General features: G+C 33.0%; 1 protein-coding gene across 1 annotated transcript; it reads right to left on the reverse strand.

Moving 5' to 3' along the window:
- Nucleotides 1-1,294: 1,294 nt before the first annotated feature.
- On the reverse strand, nt 1,295-26,664 carry LOC133190530 (sperm flagellar protein 2-like). The gene is made up of 40 exons (XM_061326207.1): nt 26,543-26,664; nt 23,873-23,975; nt 22,718-22,970; nt 22,236-22,453; nt 19,765-19,858; nt 19,542-19,615; nt 19,074-19,278; nt 18,603-18,791; nt 18,196-18,383; nt 17,758-17,923; nt 17,239-17,355; nt 16,983-17,085; nt 16,790-16,875; nt 16,016-16,073; nt 13,783-13,955; nt 12,477-12,580; nt 10,638-10,897; nt 10,159-10,294; nt 9,899-10,040; nt 9,367-9,432; nt 9,089-9,167; nt 8,752-8,904; nt 8,426-8,574; nt 8,180-8,307; nt 7,926-7,992; nt 7,273-7,599; nt 6,746-7,002; nt 6,310-6,505; nt 5,914-6,106; nt 5,507-5,599; nt 4,523-4,661; nt 4,284-4,383; nt 4,073-4,180; nt 3,786-3,914; nt 3,406-3,588; nt 3,089-3,220; nt 2,743-2,867; nt 2,129-2,312; nt 1,740-1,865; nt 1,295-1,479 (listed from the first exon to the last, which is right to left on the reverse strand). The coding sequence occupies exons 1-40, from the start codon at nt 26,598-26,600 to the stop codon at nt 1,411-1,413; spliced, it is 5,730 nt and encodes a 1,909-aa protein (XP_061182191.1). The 5' UTR covers nt 26,601-26,664; the 3' UTR covers nt 1,295-1,410.
- Between the last annotated feature and the right edge of the window lie 197 nt (nt 26,665-26,861).

A 26,861-nucleotide genomic window follows, 5' to 3' on the forward strand; every position in this document is an offset into this window, starting at 1 on the left:
ACATAGCATGTGGAAAGTACAACTTCTGGACAGTATATGTAGCTATATAATCATTCTTTGTATTGACATTGAGAAATCTAATAAAATTTCTAAATGATTTTTTTTCTTATTTATTATTATATTGGATCACAGAAAGATAGAAATCAATGGGGAGACAAAAAAATGTCATTTAGATCAGCAGTTTTGGTTTCAGAATGACTTTTATATATTTATTGTCTGTGAGTAATGGGTAAGACAGCGACTTTGCTTAACAGCTATTTTTTATGCCCACAAAAAGGAGAACTCTATATTAATAATCAACATATGATGATTGTTTATATAGCAAATTACTAACATAGGACAGTTCCTTAGGCATTCAGAACATACAATATGAAAGGAAATGTACCATGTTTCAAAGTCAAAATACTCAAATGATTTGATCTCACTGAGATTTATCTGTGTATAGAATATGAAGTGATCCTTTTCTGAATTCAATACAATGTAATACAAACCTAAGAGGAAAATGAAGAAAAATTACATCAAGGTCAAGGTCAGATGGAACATGGACCACAATATTAAGACAGATGAATTGTTTTCATCAATATATGAATCTGCATTTGAAGTTTATCAATTTTTCTGAAACTTTGCAACTGATATGAGTGCAGTTTTAGAGAGGTGTGGTCGAAGTCATCTTAAATATAAAGGTACCAGAATAAAATAGTTATCCTTGGACCAAGATAACTCTTGTGGCTCATAGACCTCTTGTAATATGTGTATATGCACTGCCTATAAACAAACAAAATATTAATACCTGTATCAGTTCTCATCAGTTTATTAAACAACCAGAATTACATTCTTCAGATTTTTATCACAGATTACATGTTATCAATCATGAATAATAAATGCTCTCAGTCTTGTAAAATATTAAAATAAAACAAATTAAATAAAATACACTTTTAACATTGATATATCATTAATAAACAGTCTCTAGGACTAAGTTACTGTTGACAGCAGATAACAGGAAGTCCACAATGCCAGCGACAAATCCAAAACAAAATGCAGTAAAAAATATATATGTGCTTTGGCAGTTTGTGTTGGTATTGAATTTGCCCCTCCCATCACTTCAAATCCCATCACCAGGTGCTGATCACAGACAAATGCAGTGCCTCTGGTATGTGAGGGCATCACAGGTCATGTGACATCCATCACAGATTGCAAAGAGTATAATCAGTTCACACAAAAATTATGCTATTATTATATACTATAATAGAAATTATATACTATAATAGAAACAAAACATTTACATTTGTACATTTTAAAAATCATGCCATCTAAATAGGCTAAGTACATGTAGTCTATTTTTCTTCTGTCCAAGTATATGCAAAACAAGGTGAATCTTCTAAATTATCACTTCTTGAAGCATTTTTTTTCCTATTCCATTGTTTTTGTGCTGTGGATATCCATATCTTGGGTTGGATTATTAAGAATTCCACGAATATCCTGCAAAATAATAATTAAAACCATAGCACTTTTTTTCACACATGCTACTTGCCAGTAGATGCATAATAATAGGTCTTCAATAAGGTCATATAATTGTACACACATATTTCTGTAGAGGAGATTGAATATATATGTCATTTTAAAAAATGTATAGTCCAGATTGGATAAAATTCATTTCCATTTTTCGGGCACGTTTGAAACCTTGGCAAGAATGTAGTTATTATTCATGCATAAAACTTTCAAGTTATTAAGTTACTGACCAGAGATTTAAATGTTTGACAGGCAGCCATTACATCTTGTATGAGGGGATGTTCCACAAGGACTTTGTAAGGAAGAGGTTCTAAATTATCACTGCCCAACTCCTGGTACACACTTGACAGCTTCTCCTGTAAATAATCAACACACTCCAAATCAAAATTAAAACTTGTAGGAATTACCATATGTGTATCCGGAAAGCACGCCCTCTCAAAAAAAAAAAAAACCCAACAAGATTATTAAATGCATTCATGCATACAAATTCAGATATTTCTGATAAATGTTGATTATAATTCTGAATTCTGACTGGTTCATATGAAATACTTGTACTGGTTCTATAAGTAAAATGTTGGACTGAACAGAACTGAACTCTCTTATTAGTTCAGTTACTGACCTTAGATGTGGCATCCTCTGGATCAGCTGATACACTAAAGCGGTGGCTGTCACCACTAGCGTTCTCTCCGTGGTGCAACACTTGATAAAGAGCATCCAGTGGTACTCTGGCATTGATGGCATCCTCAGGAATGTCAGTAGGTACTGGAGGTGAGGGGGAGGGATCCTCCACAATATCAGGATTACTGAAGTAAAAAATTATAGTACATACTCAAGATAGCAAACATTCAATTACTAATTTATGGATTGCACTCTCTTGGTTTGAGTAATCTGAAACACTTTTTTAATGTGTATTTTTGTTATTTCAGATAAACCGCCAGCACACAGGTATGCAATAGAACTGACTAACCAGATCAATTGAATAGCAAGCATACTCTTTTAATAACTAGCACATGCATTATTTTCTATACTTAGTCTAGATTAATCAAGATGCAAAGATGTTCTCTTCTTGACTACTATGTTCTAAGCTGTCTTTGCTTTAATACATGTATATAGAAAGAATATTGTACTCAATTATAAGGACAAAATTTCATGATTTCCTGGTTGTGTTCAAACTTGGGAAAGTACTTTGTGTGAAAACTTTGCTTTCCAATAATATAAACTATATAAACCTACCTATCAGATCTACTTGGTGCCCTCATATCATTACGAGGTAATCGTGGCATGTGTGTTCCTGAGGCCACACTTAATGCTCGGAGGAATCCTTCGCTGGCATTTGACGAAGCACTAAAGTACATCAGCTATAAATATTGAGACAGGTACATGTAAATATAGTGTCAGAAACTTTGTAGAAGATTGAAAGGTAAAAGTGTTTTACAGAAAAATGCATTACTTAATTTTAAAAAATTGAAAATTGTTCATTATTTTTGGGGGGCATAGGTATAAGTAGAAATAGTAACATTGCAGTTTCATTTAGACATTAATCTTGAAAAAATATTTTTGATAAATGAATCAATCTTACCATGCTAACATAATTCATAACAGGCGGAGTTTTACTGTGGTCTGCAAAGAAGTCAAACAAAGCTGCCTTCAGTTTGGCTGAACGGTCAAACTCTCCACCTTTAGTGGACTTGCATCCAAACCAAATGTCCATCTAAGTTTAAAAGAAATTAAGACATGCTGTTATGAGTTAATCAGCAAATTATACATCCCAAAGGATTTGGGACAATATTTTCTATCTATTCTACAATTGGCAAAGCCAAAGCACTGAAAATAAAGGAATTTTAAAATCTGAGTCCTCATGAAAATTGTATTTTATAACCTTTAGAATCAGCTTACCCTATCATACTGTTCCCTGGTGACAAAGCCTGTGGATTTTTGGTCCATTTCTCTGAATTTCTGCAGCGTCTCCAGAAGTTCTGTCTGTGTGGGTGAAGGCAGAGGCTGAGCCACCGCAATCAGGAATCGACGCCAATCTACATACTCCACATTGGCTGAAAGTCCATTAGCAATCTCTTGTACCTGATAAAATGAAAAAATCGCATGTAAATTTTGCTATTTCAATTTTAAATTATATCTGGCATCTAGAAAAACCATCTCTATAAAATTAATTACCATAATTAAAATTTCAATTTTCTGGAATATTACATGTACATGCTAACACTTTAAAACAATGAAGTCATATTTTTTTCTCTCTTTTCAGTTGATCACATGACTACCTGTTGAGGAGAGATATTCATCCATATATCAGGAAGCTGCTCCATCCCAAAGCATACAGACACCATGTTTTCAAAAGTCTCCACAAAGGATTGTTTGGACATGACTCCAGTTGGAGCTGTAGCTGTGAACTGTCAAAGAAAAAAAATACAGTATTTTCACACCTGTGTTGTATTATGCAAGGGTGAAAACCTTCTTCTTATCAACTGTTAAGTTTTTATTCTGAAATATGTCTGCTGAATTTTGTGAAATTGAGAGTGAAGTAAAAGCACAGGACTCTGTAACTGACCTGTTGGTAGAGATTCAGTAACTGACTAACAGAAAACTGTTCGGGTGTGACCACTTCCTCTACAACTGGTGGTGGGGCGGGGCTTGGAGAACGCAATACTTTCAACTCCTTCATAGAAAAAATAATTCAAGATATTATTTTGTTTCAGAATAATTTTCGTCATTGCTGCAAATCAGTTCTAATTTGACTAAAGGTTCTACATTTCACTCACAGTATTGACAAGGAAGTCCTCTTGTTGCAGTACAAGTTCCTGTTTCAGTTTCTGTCGTTTTTCAATGGCAAAGCGGATAGTTTCTGACATGTGATCAATGCTGAAGAAAAATAAATGAATAGATAAAATAATAATAGTTTTTATGCTCTTCTCTCAAAACAAAGACTGAGTTTAACTGGTTTTATGAAGATAAAAACCTAAAAATTTTGTGGAGACCAATTTCACCATATATTGCTTACCTTTCCATTTCCTTTAAGAACCTAGCTCCCAGCCAATCATTCATTTCTTTATAAGTGTTGTCAGCCTTGGCCTTCAGGTCTTGTAATACTCCAATACCATGAACCTTGATCAATTCTAATCTCTTCTTAGCGGCAGTTTCTGCAAGGATGAATTTTAGAAGAAAGAATTTTATTAACCGATCAGGAGTAAATGAAAACTCTTTGTGATTAATTAGTTTCTTCAGTTGACAATAGAAAATATTTAAGGATTGAATTTAAAAGTCTACTCTCCAAAACATTTACAACAGAATCAAAATTTTACAAAAAAAAATAATAACATCAAACAACCATGAACAAGACCCTCATTAGTTTAAGGGTACATTTAAGATCAATTTCTCAACATTTGATGTCAATAAATGAAATCTTCAGCTACTAGTATCCAATTTAAGGTATTCAATGTATAACGACCATATTTTGCATCTAATAAATGAACTGTCCTATATTTGTAATAATGGTATCATTTTGAAGGTGTTGTGAAATAAAAATACTCCACCAAAGAAATTTACAAAATGTTGATTATTGTCAAAATCATTGAACCTTGAATTTTACATTGAAGTCTATGGGCAATGCATGTGTTATTATGATATTGTAAAAGTATTTTGAATTTTATAAAAAGTGCTTGGTGAAAATATGCATACACTCTCTCTTTATTAAAATATGAAATAACATTAATCATTTACCAGAGATATTTTGATGAAATTAAAATTTTCTTCTTTGCACCAAGGGCAGATAACTCTTCAAAAAACTTTCAAAGTGCAAAATGATCAGCTTCTTATATGTAATCAGTCATGTGAATTTGATTCATTTCTCTTTCATCGTTTTCTAGCAGTGCATTTTTAACTAGTTTAAAATGATTCAAAATTGTTCAAAATCCCTTCATTACACATTGAATACCTTAATTACAACAGAACACTTCATACACAGTTGAAGCACAATTTCTCATACCTTCACCCTGAATGGCAAAATAGTACTCCTCTCTCATTCTCTCCTTCTGTTTTTTCTTCAGTCTTTCCTCTTCACTCATCTCCTCAGATGAAGCTAAGGGTGAAATGGGCAAATTTAACAGAAATATTGATCCAATAAAATATAGTTAGACAAGACAAATTATTCCAGACTGCAATCTTTATAATGTCTGCTGCTCGTAAATTTTCAACAGGCAGAAAGAAATCATATATACAATGTATTAAGAAATTAAAACAACATTTCACAATTTGATGCAAATTTTGAAGAAAAAAAAATTGATGATAAATCGGGCTTGGAAGATTTTAATTTGAAACATTGAGCAAACAGATTTGTGGTCAAAATCATGATACCAGGTTATCAAAATGAACAAATATAAATTCAGTACTAACGAGGAGTAGGAGTAGATGCTGATTCATCCTTCTTCTTCTTGGGGGAGGGGCTTCGACTCTTGCCCTTCTTGCCCCCCTTTTTGTTTCCTGCAGCTGCCTTCTGAGCGGCTGCTGCCTTCTCTCTTTCTATTTCTTCTTCTCTCTTTCTCTCTGCTTCTTCCTCTGCTTCTTTAGCAGCAAATTCACTTTGTAGCTAAAATAAGATTAAATTCAGATTAAGCAAGGATTAAGCATGCAACATATAACAAGCATTACATGTAAAAAAAAGTTCAAGTTTATTTGTAGGCTTTACACTCTAAATTCCATTTTAAAGGGATGTAATACTAATTTAATTTCACTAAGTGAAGGATACAAAAGAAAACTTTAAAATTACTCTGTAGAAATTCAAAAGCTTACAATAGTGGCCAGAGCATTAACTCCTGATTGGTAGCCATCAAAGAGAAGCTTCTCATCCGGATCCATTGGAGGAGCGGGGCTTTCTGTTCCCCCATCATCCTTCTTTCCTGGCTTCTTATCTTTCTTATCCTTACCGGCACCTGCTGCCTTGGAATCTGGATCAGGGGATACAGGTCTTCGAGGCACCAAGGGGATTCTGAAAAAAAAAATAAATAAATAAAATAAAATTTCCCTCTCAAGTATATTTTTTTCCTTGGGGGAAGTAAAGGAGTTATTTCCCTTTGTCTATAAATTGAGCAGTTTGATCAAATGAGAACTGTACAAAACATCATACCAATTTTTTTGCTAACTGAACATTATTCTTCTTTGGTTAGATAATGCACAAAAGAGTTTTACAATTTTAGATCAGCCTTTTTCTCTTTGTTGAAGCCCTTACTTCTTTTTTCCTGTTTCATCTGTTGGCACCTGCTCTGTTGACTCTTTCTTTTCTTTACTCTTGTCTCTCTTCTTGGCTGAGGGAGTTCTTGATTTCCTCTCCTTGGGAGACTTGGGGGATTTAGAACGGCCAGATTTGGAGCGACTAGACTTAGGGCGGTCAGATTTGGCGCTGTCTCTTCTCTCCTCTGCTGGGGGTGGGTTGGATGCTGTCTCACTCTCTGATTTATCAGGTGATTCAGCTCTCTCCACAGGAAGCTTTAAAACAAAACCCATGTCTTTTTTATGATTCAGAATTACATATCAACATTTTGAATGAAATTCTTTGTAAGCTGATTCAATGACCTAATTTCTCTATATTATTGTGCATTAGGCTCACTTTCTTTTCCAGAAGACACTAGTTTCTAGACTTTTTTTTGAAAATTATTTGTTACCAGATGTTCCAATCATCTTAAAAAATTCTAATCTTAGGACAGTTATTTTTCCTATACCATAGCCTCTTTAGTTTGAAAAAGATTTTTAAAATACCTCAATGAGAGGAAGCCTAGCAAAATTGGTATTGAGTTCCTCTGGATACTGTCCATCCATGCCTTTATAGTAATCCTTCAACATTCTAACAGTGTCCTGGTATCTGTCAACCTCTGCCTGCATCTGTGTTAGGTAGAAGTTACTGAGCAAGCCTAGATGATCATCCAGCCAACCATCATCAATGATGGCTTGTCTTTCCTTCTCTGCTTGGGCCTTCCGTTCATCGCAGATGTCCCACAATTTGACCCTGAGGTCATCAACACGCTGGTGGAGTTCTGCTTTTGTTTCTTCATCATCTCGCATGTCATCAGGGACATCATTATATTCCTGGTGAAGAACAAAATCATCATGAAATGTTTATATTTCAAATATGCATTTTCATGAAAATTTTAGAAAATCTGGATCATATGATATACCATATATATATGGACTTATTCAAGTGAGATTCACATTTTTTGGTGCAATTCTTGTGCATCATTCATAAATACTCCAAAATATGATGTAAATAAATGTATAAACCTGAATGTAATTGAACTGTGCCAAAGCAATCTGTTTTTCACATAATATATTGAGCCCAAATACATATAATAACATCAATGGCTCTATTATTAAAATTAACGTAAGGAAGCTGACAAATTCCAGACAGGACTGACCTTCTGCCATTGGTTGACGTACACCTGCTTGTTGTCTGGTCTCCGTAAATAAGACAGGTAGTCCTTCCTACAAAACAGTCAATTAATCAAGGTAAATTCAGCAACAAATTTTGGAGGAAGTAACAAGTAAAATATTCTATAGTGATCCATATGTAAAGAAATTAATTGTATATTGCTACACTAAAAAGCCATCTAATGTATTGTTCCATAACCTAAAAAAAAGTGATCTTTAAAAATCAACTTTTAAGACTTACTTGATCTGATAGAAATATCTGTAAATGTTTTCTCTTTCCTCTCTCAGCTTACGGAAAACATATTTACTATTCCCAACGTATGTTTTCTCTACATTCTCCCAATATTTTGCCAAGACTTCAGCCAATTCCTGTTTGAACCAAACGAAAACTCTATACACATCGCATAAAGAGTATACTATTGTGTTGAAACACTTTTGTAAACCAAGGTTCTCCTTTCAATTTTTTTGTATCAGTAGAAGTGATTACCTTTTCAAGAGGTAAGTCCACAAATTCCCACTCCTCTGAGCCCGGTTCTGGTGGTGGAGGCCCAGTGGGTTCCTGTGGTTCTGGTTCTGGCTCTGGTTCAGGGGTCTTACCCTTCTTACCAGATCCTTTCTTGGACTTTGGTGATGAACCTATCAAACAGAACACATTGTTAAATGACATTATCTTCTGTGCCTGCATATATGATTTACCACTGTCATGCACAAATGTGTAATGCTGATGTTGTTTATACTTATAGATTTTATATGTGCAAAATATCCAATTTTCATAAATGTAATGATGTAATGACCTTGTAAAAATGGCCTTACCCCTGCTGCCTTTCTTGCTGCCTGCCTCTGACTTTTTACTGCTGGCAGTACGTTTGGGGGAGGAGCTCTTGTCACGCCCTTTCTTATCCTTGTCTTTGGGTGACTTAGGGGACTTACTCCTAGAAGAAGATGGTCGAGATTTCTTCCCTGAACCTGCAATAAAATAAAAGCATAGATCAATGAAGAGATAATGGTAAAATATCTTCCCATATTTCTACTTATTGCTGAAATTATTACAGACATATTATAGTCAGCTACCCCATCAATCCAAATAAATTTTGTTTACTTCATCATGAATTATTTATAGAGTATTGTCCCTTTGCTTTCAGAATTATACCTTTTCTGGATGAAGACCTTGAAGTTTTCTCCTCTGGTGGTGGCTCCTCTTTTGGTGGTTCTGGGGGTGGTGCTGGTGGCTGTTTAAAAAACAATTTTCTAGGTGAAGTAAGATACTCTTTCATATCAAACTAGGCTAAGGGGAGATAAATACATATAAGTAAAATTTTTCTTTAAGCTTAATGATGTTTTCCTGAAACTCTTTTCAAAAACTTAAATTCAAGACAATAATAATTATATTCTGTTGAAGAAGAAAGGTCAAAAGGACTTAACTCCTACCTCTTCTTTCTTTTCCTCCACTGGCTCTACAGGAGCAGGCTCTGGTTCCTGACCAATTCCTTGAAGCTGAAAAAATAATCATAAAACTTTTATAATTGATCTTTTTTATCTCCATTAAACATTTCACTAGAACACATATTTCTGAGTATTGGTTTGCTTTTGTGAATCTTGTGAAAAATGTCAAATGATATTATAAAATTTCCCATCCCCATAAGAATATTATACTGAATTTATAATCACATCGCCCCAGTACTTTTTTATGCCAATGACAGAGTACCTAGGTCCTCAAGGTTTTATCCTATAGATAAAGGACATTCTTTCTGACTGCTGCTGAATAAGTAGCAAATTATTTTAAAAAATTTGATCTGAAATGTTCGGGATGTGAATCTTAATCTTCTGATTGGAGTTAGCTTCCAATCAGAAGCTAACTCTCCTCTGGACAAGTTTACGGTACAAAACAGGAATTAAGTCATGATCCAACAAACCTGTTTGGCATGTGCCATGCCACAAAATTTTGAGTCTTAAATTCTACCTTGGCTAGTGTATCCTCTAGAACCTTCTCCACTTCTAGATACACAGTACGCATTTCCTGGGAGGCATCCACATGAGCCAACACCCCAAACTTATTGTACCACTTTTCAACCTTGGGCCACGAGTCCAAGTATTTGGTTATCCTGAAAAAAAAAATGGCGAAAATGTTACACATCTTCAAAATTAAGCCAATTAATGAATCATCAAAATTCAAGTCAATAATTTTTAGTGGCATTTTAAACAACAATGTTAGACACAAACCTTTGCTGGATTTGATCTTGGTCATGTGACTTATCCTGAACAGGAACCACAAGCTCCTGTTTTCCTACACCTGTCATACTGCCCTCTGGTGGTGGGTTGAATTCCTGATGGTACTGTTCATTGGCTTGTACTCCATCTAAGTAGACACAAAAACAAATGAACTAGATTGATTATTTTAAATAAGTACTCATTATCGATGAAGGATTCTCTGCAAACATTTCATTCTGATTTTAAATACATAGTAAAAGTATTAGCTAGAATATAATGCTTCACATGCAGAAATCATCATACTAAATTCATTTAACTTACAAGTGACCTCTTCTACATTCACCATAAAATATACTTGTTGATTTAATTATCATCCAGAAATGAAACTTAAAGTGTGCTAAAATGCTTGTAGCAAAGCTAGAAGGTAGCATTATATATACCTAGTGAATGTTGCATCATTCATGGATAGATGTACCAAATGATATACTTACACAGTCGACCTGCAGCTCTCTTAAGACACAAATCATCAGGGACATCAAAGCTGATAACCACATCCAGACCACTGGCAGGTTCTGCGGGAGGAGGGGGTGGGCGGGGGTCTTTGACAAGGTTGGACCTCTTCATTTTTCCTGATTTATCGTCCTTTTTATCACCTGCAGCAAATCCAGTCAGTGCTTTCTCAAGAACTTTAGCCTGATACAAGTTTGTAGGGAATCCATCTATGATCCATCCAGTTTCCTCAGGGATCCATCTAAAAACAAAATGTCAAGGTCACTGAATTTTTCTTACACATATATATTTGAAGCATAAAATCCTGTTTTATATTGAATTTAAATCAATCTTATAAAACCATGGCCAAAAAGTACATTCGTTCCCATTCTGGCTGTGATTGAATGAGAAAAGAATATTTCGTAGCTCATTAAAATATTGACTAATGCAAGTAAGGCATAGTCAGAAAATGAACTTTGATGCATATGGGACCTATTAATAGCCAAGTGCAATTTAAATAAAAATTTTTGTATATTGTTGATTGCAATTGCAGTGGAAACAATTATTTTTCATAGTTCTATATAGAGGGGTGATTATTCAAGTTTACAGTTCTTTATGTGATCAAGCAGCCATGGGTAGGAGAAAGAGCTATATGTGGACTCCAAACTTTGGCCTGAGACGATGCTCAACAACAGACTTGCTGCAACATATCCCTGAAATTGGATATGTACAGTTGAGCTTTGTTATCTCAAACTTTGCTATCTCGAATACCATGGATACATCAAAGTGAGTTAATTAAAAGTCCCATCCACTTTTCTTTACGTATTTTAACCTCAATATCTGCAATCATGGCATATATCTCAAAATTTTTTCTGGGTCCCATTAGGTTCTAGATAATGAGATTTGACTGTATATGTGTGTTTAAAATATACTACACTTTTATAATCATAAAAGTAGGGATGTCAAAATATTTATTTTCCTTAGTCGATTATTCGTTTGCATTATTCGAACGATAGTCGAATGTTCGGAACATTTTCTGAAAATAAAATTTTATTTCAAACTTCACTGATACATGACGTATTTATAATTCAAAACCCTTTTTTTTCTTAAATCTATTTAACAAGTAACATCAAAATTAATGCAACGTAACGCATGATTATATGAAATAAATTGGGAAACCCAATTCTCTAAAATGTACGATTTCCCCGTCAATCGAATTCATAATACCGTTTTTACATGTAGTCATTTTTTATTTTAGTGAGTATTGCCGATATTTTTTAAAATTTAAAATTTATTAGATTGCTCTGGCTATGAAAATGTCCTTAACAAATTAAATTGTAAGCTGTTTGAATAATTATAGAAGAGTCAAAACATGACACAGCTATGGTTTGTTCCTTTCATTTGAGCAATCTTATAACAACAAAAGATAATTGGTAAATGGTATAAGGTCAAGTCCAATTAATAATTTTATAAACAAAGCCCAGTATATTGGTGGGTAATTTATTACAAAAACGACAAAGGCAGTTACTGACAATTAATTCTCGCAGTATAGTGAAGCACTTATAATTACTGTACTTTCTATACAGACATGGAAAATCAACCGTTTTCGTTGAGGAAAATTATCTTATCGACTGTCTCTGAGGAAAGACGGTTTCTCAATTTTGTGACGAGAATTCCATCACTCATTTATTGCATTTACTTAATTATAATAATAATCGAATGTCGTTTCATTATTCGATCATCGGTCCATTCGACTGATAGTCGAATAGTCGACTATTCGTTGACATCCCTACATAAAAGTGTATGGTTCCTGAAGATGCCTCAAAGCGTCTAATCTTTACCTGATGGTTTCAATCAGGATATCTACAATCACTTGATCATCCACTGGTTGTCCCTTCTTTAAGTATTTCAGGGCCTTGGCTCCAAGCTTGGCTTTAGGGGTTGGCTTGAAAATTCAAATATAAAACCAGTTAAATAAAAAACTGTAAAAAGGTCCAAATAATTATTGTATATTTAACCATACTGTAAGCATGTTAGAAGATTAATCATATCAATATTAGTCAGAAATGGGCAACATTAGAAAAATTAATGACTGAAGATTTTTTGCTTGGAATGAGATACATAAAGCAATAAATGAGGCAAAGTTTACATGCAATTACAAATAATTAATTTTGGGGAATTTAAACAAAGAGTGATTCAAAATGCTATGCAGTAGTGTATTCAAACAAAGAAACTTTGAAATGGGATTATTTGTAACTGAAATAAATGCAGTAAAGGTAACAACATCAATCAGGCATAGTGAAGACGATTTAACAGTATGAGACACAATGTGCAAATTTGGCCACATTTGGCCTCAAAATGTGCATGCATTTTTTTCTGTTTTATACGCATTCCATAAAACATGCATTATTAATTTCCTGTGAGTATGACAGACTTGTAATGTTCAATAAGGTAATACATGGTTTTTGTAATTGTTGGTCATGATTAAAATTATATACCTCTGGCTCATCAGGCTGATACAAGAACAAAAAAGTCAAAACTATATATAACTGTTGATTCAGTTGTTTGTTTCATATTATTTTTTATTGATTCTTTTTGCTGTAAAATAATATTTATTGAGATAATTATGAGCTCTATGTGCTCAGTATCGACAACACTAATTGTTCAAAATTAATTCTAAAATAGAGTGATGATGTCAATGGACCAAGGAAACTTGAAAGGAAAAAAGCAAACTGCATGGCGTAGCCTTAAATTAATTTCTTAAACAACAAAATGTCTAAAACTATTTTAATTCATTGTAGATATTTTCCAAATCCAGTAAAAAGCCTAAATTGTATTTTGGATTGGAAAATGAATTTATTAATATGTCTCTTTGTATAATCATAGAACTGAGAGTTCCTCCATTCATAAAAAAATGTTTGGCTGAGATTATTTTGAATTCCCCATGAACATCCATCACGCCACCAATAAATGAGAAGCCTTGTGTATCACATTAATATTTTTATGACTATTCCAGTCAAAAGTTGTTTAATATAAATAAGATGAAAGATGTTTTTATAAGCAATCCTTCTTAAAGGAAAAATCCCCCCCCCCTTCATTTACTTTATGGTCATAAGGGGTGTAATTTTTCATCTCAAATATACCTACCACTTGTTTCTTGTCTTTGGGTCCTTTGGACTTTGTTCTTTTGACAGGGCTGGGAGGGGCAGGCTCCTGGGGTGGAGCCTCTGTGGCTGGGGGTGCTGTCTGATCTGATTCAGTCTTTGGTACCTCCTCTGTTGGGTTATCAGAGGGTGTGGGTGCCACCTCAGCCTGGGACTCTACAGAAATTTTATTATTGATCAGAAAATTTGTGTGTGTGATATTTTAAATTTGTTATCAATAGCTTGTTCATGAGTGATGACACAAAGCATATATATACAGAGATCTCTTCTTGTACAAGTTTCCATTTGGTCTTTACTCACAAGCAATTTACATCTCATGGATATTAAATCTTTGATTTGACAAATTATCAACTGTTTAAATGAGTTTCAATATGCATTGATTTGACACAGAATCTGATTCTGAAAATCCCGTTTTTAATCTATATTAGTTACATTTCTCATTTTGTAAAATCAGAATCTATTTATGATCAATTGATTAAAGTTACAAGTCCTATAATTTTTGGAGTGAAAGATAAAAAACTGCATCTTAAGCACTGTATATCCTCTAGCAGACTGAAGTATATTTAATACATCACAAATTTTTGGCCAATCAGAAGCAACATGCAAATGTGTGAGAATTTTGGGGGGAGAATCCAAGATAAAAATGACTTTTTACCTTTTTTTAACCAATGACAGACAGTTATCACTAACAAATGGTTTTTTTCTGGGCTAAATGTATGTTATAAGACTAAACAAACATTAAATTCAACAAATATGTTAAGGAAGATGTTCCATTTTAATTCAGAATTCATATTTGACAAGTTCTGCATACATTAGTTGGGAAATTATTTACTCAAGATTTCTCAAGCAAAAAAAAGATTTACTAGGTTGTGATTTCCCCCCTTTATCAAATTCTTAAATACTAGTAGTCCCTTTTTTGGCTTGATTATGATCTTTTAAAAATGAAATTTGAGTGACTTAATTATTCAAAAATAGTGGTAATTTATCTAATATAACAGAGTTATATTTGCTATAATCATAGTTTCAATGAACTACGATTTCAGAATAAAGGATCTTGTATGATAATTATTAGTTGAAAACTGGAAGACATCTATTTGCATAAATTCAAACTTGTAAAATAAATAAATAAAAAATGTTAAATTAAAGCCTCCACAAATTTAATCCCAATAAAGTAAATGTAACACCAAAATTCATTATCAATTTCTATTTAATTTGATACATAAATATATTTTTAAAAATTTGATTAATTAAAATCTACAAAAAGCCTACATAATTATATGTACATGTATATGCATATATTTAATACTTTACAAAGTACTGAAAAATTACCATATAAGGAGATAGTTTACAAAAGTGCAGTCTACTACTGCAAACATGAAGATAGAATGGAGCAGAGGGGTAGAAGAAAGAAAACACACAGGCTGAAAAAGACATCTACTGATACCTGGCAGAGTCACCGAGCCCTCCCCCGTGGGGGCTCGAATATTTATTGTAATTCCTAGAGAGAAAATAAGGCTTCAAATGTTAGTCTTAATGTTCAACTTTATTCACTCATGGTATTGCACAGAATCAGATCAGAAATTTTGAATCTGTAATGTTAGAACTGACATTTATCATACTTTGTTAGTTCATTTCTCTGTGAATAAATTTTAAAGTATTTTTGCTCTCCTTATACTGTTTTGCAGGCAGAAGGAAGGGGGGAGGGGGGTTGATTTTAAAAATATTTCAACTCTAAGGGTTTTCTTTTAGTCATATTTGTTAATGTTTGACATTTATTGCATGTTAATTTTGTTTTAATCTTTCAGTTACATTATGTTAAAATAAGAGAAACTCATAATATAGAATTTCTGAAAAATCTCTGTTTAAAACAACAGCTGTTAATGTTGAATATACTTTACTTTAAGGACAAATTATTTACAGTGTATGGGTGAATGAATTCCTCAAACTGTGCTCAATGTGAGTCTGTGTAAAGAAAGATTCCACAAGTATTTATCTGCCTGGATGTACATGCACATAACTATCAGTAAATATTATTTGAAAGGACATGTTAATTAAGGACTAAAAATAGACGAAGTTCATATTCTTGGGATCAAAAGTTTTCTAAAACTCCTCTTTTGGCTATGATAAGAGTATGTTTGTTAGTATCAAATCAATATGAGATAGTTTTGGTAGTCAGTGTTAAGTGGTGCAATATTATAATAAGACTGCAATATTACCTGGGGGTTGTGCAGTTTGTTCCGAGGCCTCAGGCGGTTTCTCCTCCACTTCTGGTTCCTGTAAATTTAAAAAATTTACAATATTATATTTAGATTTGTCAAAAAAAGTTTTTGCACAAGAAAAACTTGAAAATATGATGTCAATTCATTTTAGTCAGGAATACATATTTTTCAGCCTGCTGGGCAGTTGAGTTTCTATTTGTAAGTCTGACTGAATTTTAAGACTAGTGTTACATGTATACATTTCATTTCAGACTCCAAACTTAATGATTTTTTTTTAATATATATTTTTAAATTACACTTTTTAAAAATTTCATGCAAATTTTAAAATATTTCAATTGTTTATCTACTTTAGACCATGCATTATTGCTAATGTACAATGTAGCTCAAAGAAGTTGTATAGAATCAGGAAGTAAGAAGTAAGTTAAACATGCAGATCTTACAATATGAATAGTTGTATATTTTGTATGAATTTACATGCATGTAATTCAATTGATATGATCTAGCAAACTACCCCTAAAATATGTACAGTATATTACAAAATTATGTGCTTACATGGTTTTTTTATTTGTGCATGCACAGAAACTTTTACTGCAGTGATATGCATATGTAAAGCCTCCTCTTACACAGCTGGATTTTGGAAAATACCTGTTTAACTTTGTTAGATTTTTTCTTGTCCTTCAAAAATGAAGTTTTTACAGTTGAGAAAATGTTGTTAAAAAAGCACTTTGGTGTTAAAAAATAAAATCATCTAATTGATTTACTTCTCATTACCTGTACTGCCATTGTTTCTCCATTCTCATGTGCTTGAACAGCTTCACTGACTAAAGTATCAACATCAAGAACTTGAAGTCTGTGTTCTGCAAATGGAACAACAAAAATTAGATCAATCTTGTAAGATTTTATTTGACATTACAGTTTCTAGCATTCAAACTAAATTTACTTTTTGTATTTATTATCACTTTACCTTTAGCCAGCTGTTGCACAATAGAAGATTTTCCACTGAATACTTTCCCCAGAACACATGCTCGAATAGGGAAGGGAGGAAACTCTGGGGGTGGTGGGGGTGGCTTTCAAAGAAAAAAAAGCAGATGTATTTAAATGTCTCTATGACATCACAAGGCATTTGATTAGATAGTGTGGGATATGAAAAAATTATCCACTGATATTCACTGGATAAAGGATTACACATGTGATATGATTATTTTAAAGTTAATGCTTACAGTTGGGGGAGAGACCATGTTGAAGAGTCTCTGGATGACATGCCCTGTGATTGGATTGTCTTTTGGTGGCTGGATTACTTCCCCTCCTTCTGGTGGCTGCCATTCTCCTGTCATAGTCTAAATTCAAAATTTCAAATGGCATCAAAGACTTTTTTTTACCCGAGGTACTTTATTTCCAAAAACTAATGAAATCAAAGAATTTTTCACTTTTGTTTTTGACCACTCATTTCTCACAAAAAGCAAGCCAGAATTGAAAAGAATTACAGAAAAAAAGTTCAAGTGACTTTTGAATTTAAAAAAAAAATACACAAAAGAGGTAAAGTTGTTTGAGCCTTAAATGAATTATGAATACATATTAATTTAATCTGAATTTCAAATACATGTATCTTTATCTTAATTCAATATATCTATCTACTATATGTTACTATGAACAATAAGTTGATGGATAACACATGACCTTGGACAAAATCAAATACTCAGAAGTCAGAGATATCAATGACAATACGAAATCAGTTTTACCTTATATTCAGTGAAGTCACCCTCATCCAGCAAAGCTTGTCTCTCCTCCTCCAATATCTGCTCAGGGGAGGGTTCAGTTGACTCAGGGGGAGGGGCTTGTTCATACAAAGGTTTGCCAGAAACAAACAATGATTTCCAATCTCTCATTAACTTGGCTGGCACTAATCTAAAATCAGAGAAATATTGTGTTGTATTACTGGTTAAAATAAAAGTATTGTACTTCATTTGCATGCACAACAGAAAGAAAGCCCTCGAGAAAATAATTTTAAAGAAAATGAATCATTTTATCTTCATTTTTCTAAAAACAATTAATTTTTTAATTGTCTCTCATTCATATTGACCAAAATATCTACGATTTAGTGGAAAATTTAATTATTGCATAAAGGAAATAAAACATACTGCACACACTAAAACAGTTACATTGAGTAGAATACTAACTTTTCAGTCAGTTCTCTATATTCAGCCACTTTACATGCAAAATCCACCAGCTGGTTGACAACTTCGTTACAGCTCTCGTAATGTTTGGTGTATCGGGCCTCCGCACGCTCTGCTGCTATCTTATCATGAAGTTCCTGGTCCTTCTTGGTCTGTTCCTCATATTCCAGTTTTGCCAGGCGGGCCATTTCCTGTGTTGAAATAAATCACTCGTGTGTAAGACATTAAAAATACATATAGAGAAAATCACAGCATGTAGAACTTCCAGAATGCTACAATTATACAATGCCTTAATCCCACATAGAATGAGGAGAAAAGTTCCCATTTTCTATCAAAGTACTCTAATTAATTAACTGACCATAAAGTTCTTACCAAAAATAAAATCAATCAATATTCGGTGGTGAACTTACAGCTTCTCGGTTGAGAGCATCCACAAAGTCCTTCAGTCGTCGGTCTTCATACTGCTTCTCCCTGGTGATCCTGTTCTTTCTGATGACCTCCTTTTCATGTCTGGCCTGCAGCAGTTGGACTGCTATCCTCCTCTCCTGTTGGGATTGTCTCATTAAGCGATTTACCAACATCTCCTCTCGTCTTGCCTCCTGAAACAAAACACACAGCAAAGTGTAATTAAAATTAATTCATTTGCCTGTTTTTAATTTTTTTTTATTTTAATGAATTTAAAGAGATGTGTTTAAGCATATTTAAGATTTGTTGAAATAATTTAATTGAATAAATAGCAGTATCACTTTCTAGATAATAAAAAAATTGGAATAAACTTTTGCATAGCAAAATTCAGTAACTTACTAAAACCTGTCTATAGTTCAAGTAACATATCTGTTGTTTCTATATGATACATATATGCTCTTCCGAATCTGTCTTACCTCTTGAGCCTCATGAGCCTTCATTTGATCTACCAGAACTTTTCTCCTCCTTTTCTCCCGCTCAGCTCGAGCGGACTCATCCTCCTGCAGCCTCTTTCTGATCTTCCCGATGTAGTCATCATTAGAGGCTGGCTTTATCAGCTCAATGGCATCCAGCAGACGATCTTCATCTCTGGTCAAAATGTACTGCACATCTATCACCTCTCTGAAAATGAATGTTTTTTTTGTTTTTGTTTTAATCATAATGTTTCACAATACACACAAAAATTTGCATGCTCTTACAATTTAAACACTTCTCTGTTTTACTCTCAGGACTTTCATAAAATTGCATTGACATTTATGGGTATACTATGCAATACTTCAAAGACTCCCACAGTTAAGACTGTGATTTTGTGCCTCGACATAAAAAGTATTCAAGTAAATCAATCAACAAGGAAAAACTTAATAAAAAAAAATCAGTGCCCCTACCCATCGTCATCTTTAGATGGAGGCAAAATCATCTTCATTTTGTCTTCAAACTGAGAAATAGCTTCTACTGTCTCCTGCATTAATAAAAATCAAAACAAATGAAAGTAATGTCACAAATACATCAAGCTTATCAAATCCTTACACTGAACTAGAGGTTTAACAAAAAAGTTTCAAAGTGGCTTTTTGATTACACAAAGGGAATTTTATTCAAAATGTAACATACAGTTGCCTCCCTTCGTCTCCTCAGTTCTCTCCTCCTTTGGATGGCTTTAGCTGTCTGCTCTGGTGGAGGTTTTGGAATATTGACAGTAGCAGCTCTACCATTGAAAAATAAAATATCAGTCAAAACACTGCTTACTAATTAATCAAGGTGATAATATTATTGAGTAACTTGAATTTTGAAGCATGCTGTTGTTGGTTAAGTTAATTAATCATATGGTATATCTTATTGGTTAGAAATTAAACAAGATCATTACATCATTTCATTTTAATAATACATCTTATAGTTTCTGGTTAAATCAGTAGTTCTTCTACCTCAAGTATTATGTTAAATTTGTGAATCTACTCCTTGAAGAATGTGTGCTATGTAGATTATATTCTTTCCAATTCATTAATTAGTTATTTAAAATTTTAAATAGTTAATAAATCTAAGATAAAAGCTTCTCTAGAAAGTATCAAAATAAATTGATATCAGTTAACCAATAACAATAAATCATTAGGGATTTTTTTTTTTTTTATCAAATGTTGTAAAATATTACATGTAATTTGTAAACTGTCAAAACCATAAATTAATACACCTAAAAAAATTAAAATTCACTATACTATCCATTAAACCCACCAGTGTAAACACTAAAGGGGTGTATAAAAAAATCAGAATATTATAAATGCATTGTATAAAAGCTTGATTTGAACTGAACATTACATTAAGTTAAAGGTGTATTATTTTCTATGTCAAATTCCATGTACCGGGTACTATAAAATGCTTTAAAAATCAGGTCAAACATTCTTGGAGGCATCCAACAGCTTTAATGTTCCCCATAAATTTAAATATCATAAAAATAAAGTTTTTACAAATATTTCTAATATAATTATAATGTAGGAAGACAAACGATATAAATTTCCAAATGAATATTCATAAGCATGTGTCAGTCATCATAGCATAATGTGCATAATAATAACAATTCTGGCAACTGGCAGGTACAAATGTATATATAGGGATAAAAATGCATTGCTTCCTTGATTTGCAAAAGCAACATTGTTCTTATAAAAAAATCATAGCAACAAGTTGATTATATGTGTACTGAAAACAAAAGGACCATACAGATTGATTTTCAGTATCCTAAAAATTAACTGGGCGGAAAGGGAAGACTGCTCCCCTTTTAAATTATTGTTCTGAAAGGCCTGGGAAAGGCAGTAAATTTGAATAGATGTTTGTTAAATCAAGCATAGAAGAATTTATGTACAAATGCACTTGTCAAAATAAATCTGAAAATTCATATAGTATATGAAACAAAAGATTTTTCCCACAGATTTATGAATTTAACAACAATGATTTTGAGAAGCTAGGGGAACCAACCTAGTGAAAAAAAATGTGTAACCATAAATGTCCTGTCTAATATTCAATTACAGAATGGTGTACTGATTTAGTGTGTGTGTGTGGGGGGGGGGGGGGGGGGGGGGGAGGAGGAGGCTTTGGGTGGAAATATCAAAAGGGTTTTGAAATGGAGTTATTAACATGTAGAAACAATATAAGGGTACGAGGTACATAAATATCACCTCTCCCTCACAACATATTTAGAGAATGAATAAATGAACACAAAAATTATGGAACAATGAAAATCAACTCTGATCAAACAGAATTATTATTTGTGTAGTTTTGTCCAGCTTGGAACAAAATCAGTGTAATAACTATGAAAGTTATAAACCTGTTGAATGAAAAAATATGCTAAACTAAGCTTTTAGATTAATTGATACACGTACATAATAATTGTAAAGCTACAACAAATTTCTATTTGTGGATCAAAAACAAGGCGTGACAAAACAGTAACACCATGCCTGCTGAAACATCTAATAAAAACTTAAAAGCTACAAGTATTGTTTTACCTTTCTCTACAAAAATAAAACAGATAGGAGTCAGACAATGCAATCTGAATTCTGATGTTTATTACATTACATTACATTATTACAAATACGAAAAACACATTTAAAGATTTTTATTTTTGATATGCTGTACGTAAAGAAATGTGCATATAAAATATTATGAATTTTTATAAGCAAATTTGATCCAAATCAATGAGTTAGAAAAATTAAGTTCTTTAAAAATATAATATGATTTTTTTTAATAGCAATTTTTTTTCCAGTTATGGGGATTAAAGAGTTGAAAAATCATTTTCTTGCAATTAACAGGAAAGAAAGAGAAGCAGTGACAGAATTTAGGCTTAAGAATTAAGAGACTACATCATTGAAAATGAATAAAATCATCATATGTCTATCAATGAAAAAACACAGAAATTATGTTCAGTTGAGAGAATTTCAGAACTAAAAAATAGCTTGATCCCTACACAAATACAAACAGAATATTTCAAAACAATTATTGACAGCATCAGAATTTATCACTACTTCAGTGAATTTTTTCATATCTTTACCAGTTTTCTCACTACAGCAACTCAGATTTTAAATGATTTACAAACTTACTGTATCTTGGCCACAATTTCACTTTGTTTTTCCCTTAATCTCTGAGATCTAGCCAACAGAGCTCTTCTCTGGTCCTGTTGTTGTTGCTTTATCCTCTCTTGCTCCCGAAACCTGTCAGCAAAGGCCACTTGTTCCATTTCTATCTGTTTCTCATGAAATGTTTGCACCAAGGCCTCTAAATTCAGATCTGTCTGTCTTGGAGTGGCATGCTTTAGTCTCTGAATGCAAACAAAAAATTAATGAATGCAGTGTTTCAAATTAATATTATAGGTACACTAAAGTCTGAGAATATTCTTGACACATAGTCTTGTGCTTTTGTTCTTAGATATCTCAGAATCTCGTTCATGTGGTATTAAGATGTTTTTATCAATTCAAAATAATGGAAATTTGTTTTCAAAGATATTCTTCAGCTTAAAGGAAAAAAATGTCAGTGAAAGATTCATTTCTTCTTCAGACCAATATATGTATTACTAAAACATTACTTCTTTGTAAATGCCACTTTCCACTGCATTCAGTTTAGCTGGGGCAGCTGGTCGCATTGTTTCCATGGCTACTCCAGTAAGATTAGCTTTTTTCTTGTTGTTCAGTGCCACATAGAGCTGATACATAAGGCGTGTTGCCACACCATGTTTCTCTGTCATCACATCACGAGCAACATTTGTGTCAAATGGAATTCCAAGGAGGTGCAGAACTGGCTCAATTCTTGTAAAGTTGTTGAGCTTTGAGTCAGCAGTTCTAAAATCAGATTTATAAAAACATCAAATTTTGTCAGTTTATCTAAGTTTTTAAAATACAAATTAGGGTAAAGAAAAAATTTTAAATCATAACAAATTAAAAATGAAAAACAGTATTAATGCACAAATGAATGATCATATAAGTTATATTTCTGCAAATCTACCAAAACATAATTCTACATGTAGAAAGGGGATTGATACCTAGGGTATTCAAGTCCTCTTCCTTGGTCAATACGGACACTGTCTGGTTTCAGGAGGGGGGGGGGGGGGGGGGAGGTTAAGAGAAGAGTCTGGGAGGGGTTCCCCCTTTTTATTATTTTTTTTTTTATAAATGTGCACCATTTTGGTTGGTTTTGCTGCATTCTTGAATTCATTCTTTCAAGAATGAAATAAAATTAATCTAGAAGCATTAGTTTCAACAACTCAGTAATGAATTAATTTAATCAAAAATTATATTTTCAAGCATTTGTTTTTAAAGGGAGACCACACCCAAGCAACCCCCGTTCTGAAGGCCTTGTACAAGTTTATTTAAATCATGAATTGTTGAAAAATATAACTCACATGTATACACTAGTGTGATTTTTTTTTTCAAGACAGAGATTGCATGTGATACTGATATTTGGACTTGCAGTTTCTCACGGCTTTATCAAGTTAATGGTTAGAAAAATTCTTTCTTTATCTAAAATTCTCTGCTCTCTATCTCTTTAATTAAACAGAGTTTTGACATTAATTAACAGACTCAGAGGTTTTGAAGGAAGCAACAATTAAATGCAGAAAAGAGTTTTAACAAACTGAGCATATCTGACTGAAAATTTGATACCATTAATTTGTTGATTATAGCCTTGATATCAATCAGAAAGTATGGTGTGGGAAAGGTATTAAAATCTTTGCATTTATACTCACTTGCTTTGAGAGAATTGATCAAAATCATTTTGAAGCTGATACTTGTTTAAGACTTCTCCAATGAGATATCCTGATGCAAATTCTCTGGCAAAAGTTACTTGGTCTAAAAATTAAATTTCTTTTATTAATACTACAGTCTAACACAGGAGAAAACATGTAAATAATATTAGCAACTTAATATTTTTTTTTAGAATTACATGTACAAAACCTGCTTTTTTTTCTTTATGGTACAAAGAGGTATATGTTTCATGGAGTGAATACAGAATATAAATGCTATAATGGATGAGTTGTACAAATATAAATGTTGTAATGGATGTGTTGTAATTATAAAACAAGAGGCCCATGGGCCACATTGCTCACCTGAGCACACTGGATAGGAAAAAAAGCAAACATCAGTACAGTATTGAAAAGTTTATAGGGGGAGGGGGGGTGTTGAATTTTAAACTACCTGATGATGCTTTCATATCAATATAACAAATGGCTTTGTTGTTCTTGAGCAGCAGATTTTTTTCCCATATATTCATTTGTAAAAATTTGATCCCCCATTGTGGCCCCACCCTACCCCCGGGGGCCCTCATTTGAACAAATTTCACTCCACACTACCCAAAGATGCCTCCATATCAATTTGACTAATCATGGCTTTTCTGTTCTTGAGGAAAAAGACTTTTTCCTATATATTCCTCTGTAAACTTTGATCACCCATTGTGGCCCCAACCTATCCCCGGGGTAATGATTTGAACAAACTTGAATCTTCACTACCTGAGGATGCTTCCATATAAATATGACCAATCATGGCTTCACTGTTCTTAAGAAGAAGATTTTTAACGATATTTTCCTATATATTTCTATGTAAAACTTGGATCCCCAATTGTGGCCCCACCCTACCCCCGGGGGTTATTATTTCAATTCAATTCAATTTATTGATTCACCAAACATGTTGGCATACAACCATGTTACAAACAAAATGAAAAATACAGTGTGTTTTCAGATTACTAAAACATATACTAAAGTACATACATACATGCAAGTGTACAAATCAGTGAAGTCAACTACTTTTACAACTTGAAGTTATACATAATCATTATGCAAATAGTATAAACAGTATAATATGGACAGAGATAAACTAATTACTGCATTAAATATATATTATTGTGCTCTATTTTTAGAACGCAATTCAAAACATTCATGTAAAAATTCGCATAGCCTTCTAGAATGAACTGCATTGTCAGGATTACAAAGTACTTTACAATGATTTTCCTTCAACATGTTATCATTTAAATTATAGATGTTCAAAGGGTAATACTTTTTTTGCAAATCTTTATATATAGGACAGTCATATATGAAATGTATTTCATTTTCTACAACATTTTTACAATAGTGACAAAAACGAGATTCTTTTGGGATACAAGGCTTTGAATATCTGCCAATTTCAATTTCTAAAGGGTGTGCAGAAATTCTCAGTTTTGTTAATTTAGAACGTACAGATTTATTAATTGGAAATTTCAAGTAGTCTTGTAATTCATAGTTCTTTCTAATTTGACTGTAAAATAATTATTTGAACAAATTTGAATCTTCACTACCTGAGGATGCTTCCATATAAATATGACCAATCATGGCTTTACTGTTTTTAAGAAGAAGATTTTAGAGATATTTTCCTATATATTTCTATGTAAAACTTTGATCCCTCATTGTGGCCCCACCCTACCCCTGGGGGTTATGATTTGAACAAATTTGAATCTTCACTACCTGAGGATGCTTCCATATAAATATGACCAATCATGGCTTTACTGTTTTTAAGAAGAAGATTTTTAAAGATATTTTCCTATATATTTCTATGTAAAACTTGGATCCCCCATTGTGGCCCCACCCTACCCCCGGGGGTCATGATTTGAACAAACTTGAATCTACACTACCTGAGGATGCTTCCATATAAATATGACCAATCATGGCTTTACTGTTCTTAAGAAGAAGATTTTTAAAGATATTTTCCTATATATTTCTATGTAAAACTTGGATCCCCCATTGTGGCCCCATCCTACCCCCAGGGGTCATGATTTGAACAAACTTGAATCTACACTACCTGAGAATGTTTCCACATAAGTTTCATCTTTCCTGGCCCAGTGGTTCTTGAGAGGAAGATTTTTAAATGATGCCATTATTTTTTCACTAATTCCTAATTATCTCCCCTTGAAAGAGGGCGCGGCCCTTCATTTGAACAAACTTGAATCCCCTTTACCCAAGGATGCTTTGTGGCAAGTTTGGTTGAATTTGGCCCAGTGGTTCTTGAGAAGAAGATGAAAATGTGAAAAGTTTACGACAACGACGACGACGCCAACGACGACGACAGACAACGGACAAATTTTTATCAGAAAAGCTCACTTGAGCCTTTGGCTCAGGTGAGCTAAAAAAAGAAAAGAATAAAAATAATAAATCAATATGGAAAGAGATTTAAATGAATTGTTGACAATGGTGTGTGTAGATGATGATCAATCAGAAGTCTACACAAAACTAAGGAATGTGTGAAGTGTTTATGTCAAACCATACTGTAATGTATTTAACTGTCATTGGTAAACACACATATATACATGCATCTTGAATAGTATATAAAGTTGTGCGAAAGCCTAAAATCATAAATTGAAACCTTTCTTCTATTGATAAACAAAGTCTTACCGACTTGCTGTGTTATATTCAGCTCATCGTTGAGCCATTTACAAAGAATATCGGTCATTTTGTGTTCTTTTTAGCGTCAACTTCAGCAAATGCTATCATAAGAATCCATGTTGCCGCATCAAGTGGTCACTAAGGAGACGTCATTCATATGATATGAAATACGTTTTCATTCGTTTATTAAATTTGTATCGAAGGTGTTGATTGGTTGATTTGTTTACGACAATACTATAAATTAAAAATATTGTTATATTGAAAACAATAAAACATAAATATAAGCCTATATCATATTTGCATCTACCTAGCGAGTAAATTTTATACA

This window comes from Saccostrea echinata, unplaced genomic scaffold, assembly GCF_033153115.1.
Source record: "Saccostrea echinata isolate AGI-Se365-2 ecotype Australia unplaced genomic scaffold, CSIRO_AGI_Sech_v1 ptg000022l, whole genome shotgun sequence".
NCBI lineage: Eukaryota > Metazoa > Mollusca > Bivalvia > Ostreida > Ostreidae > Saccostrea > Saccostrea echinata.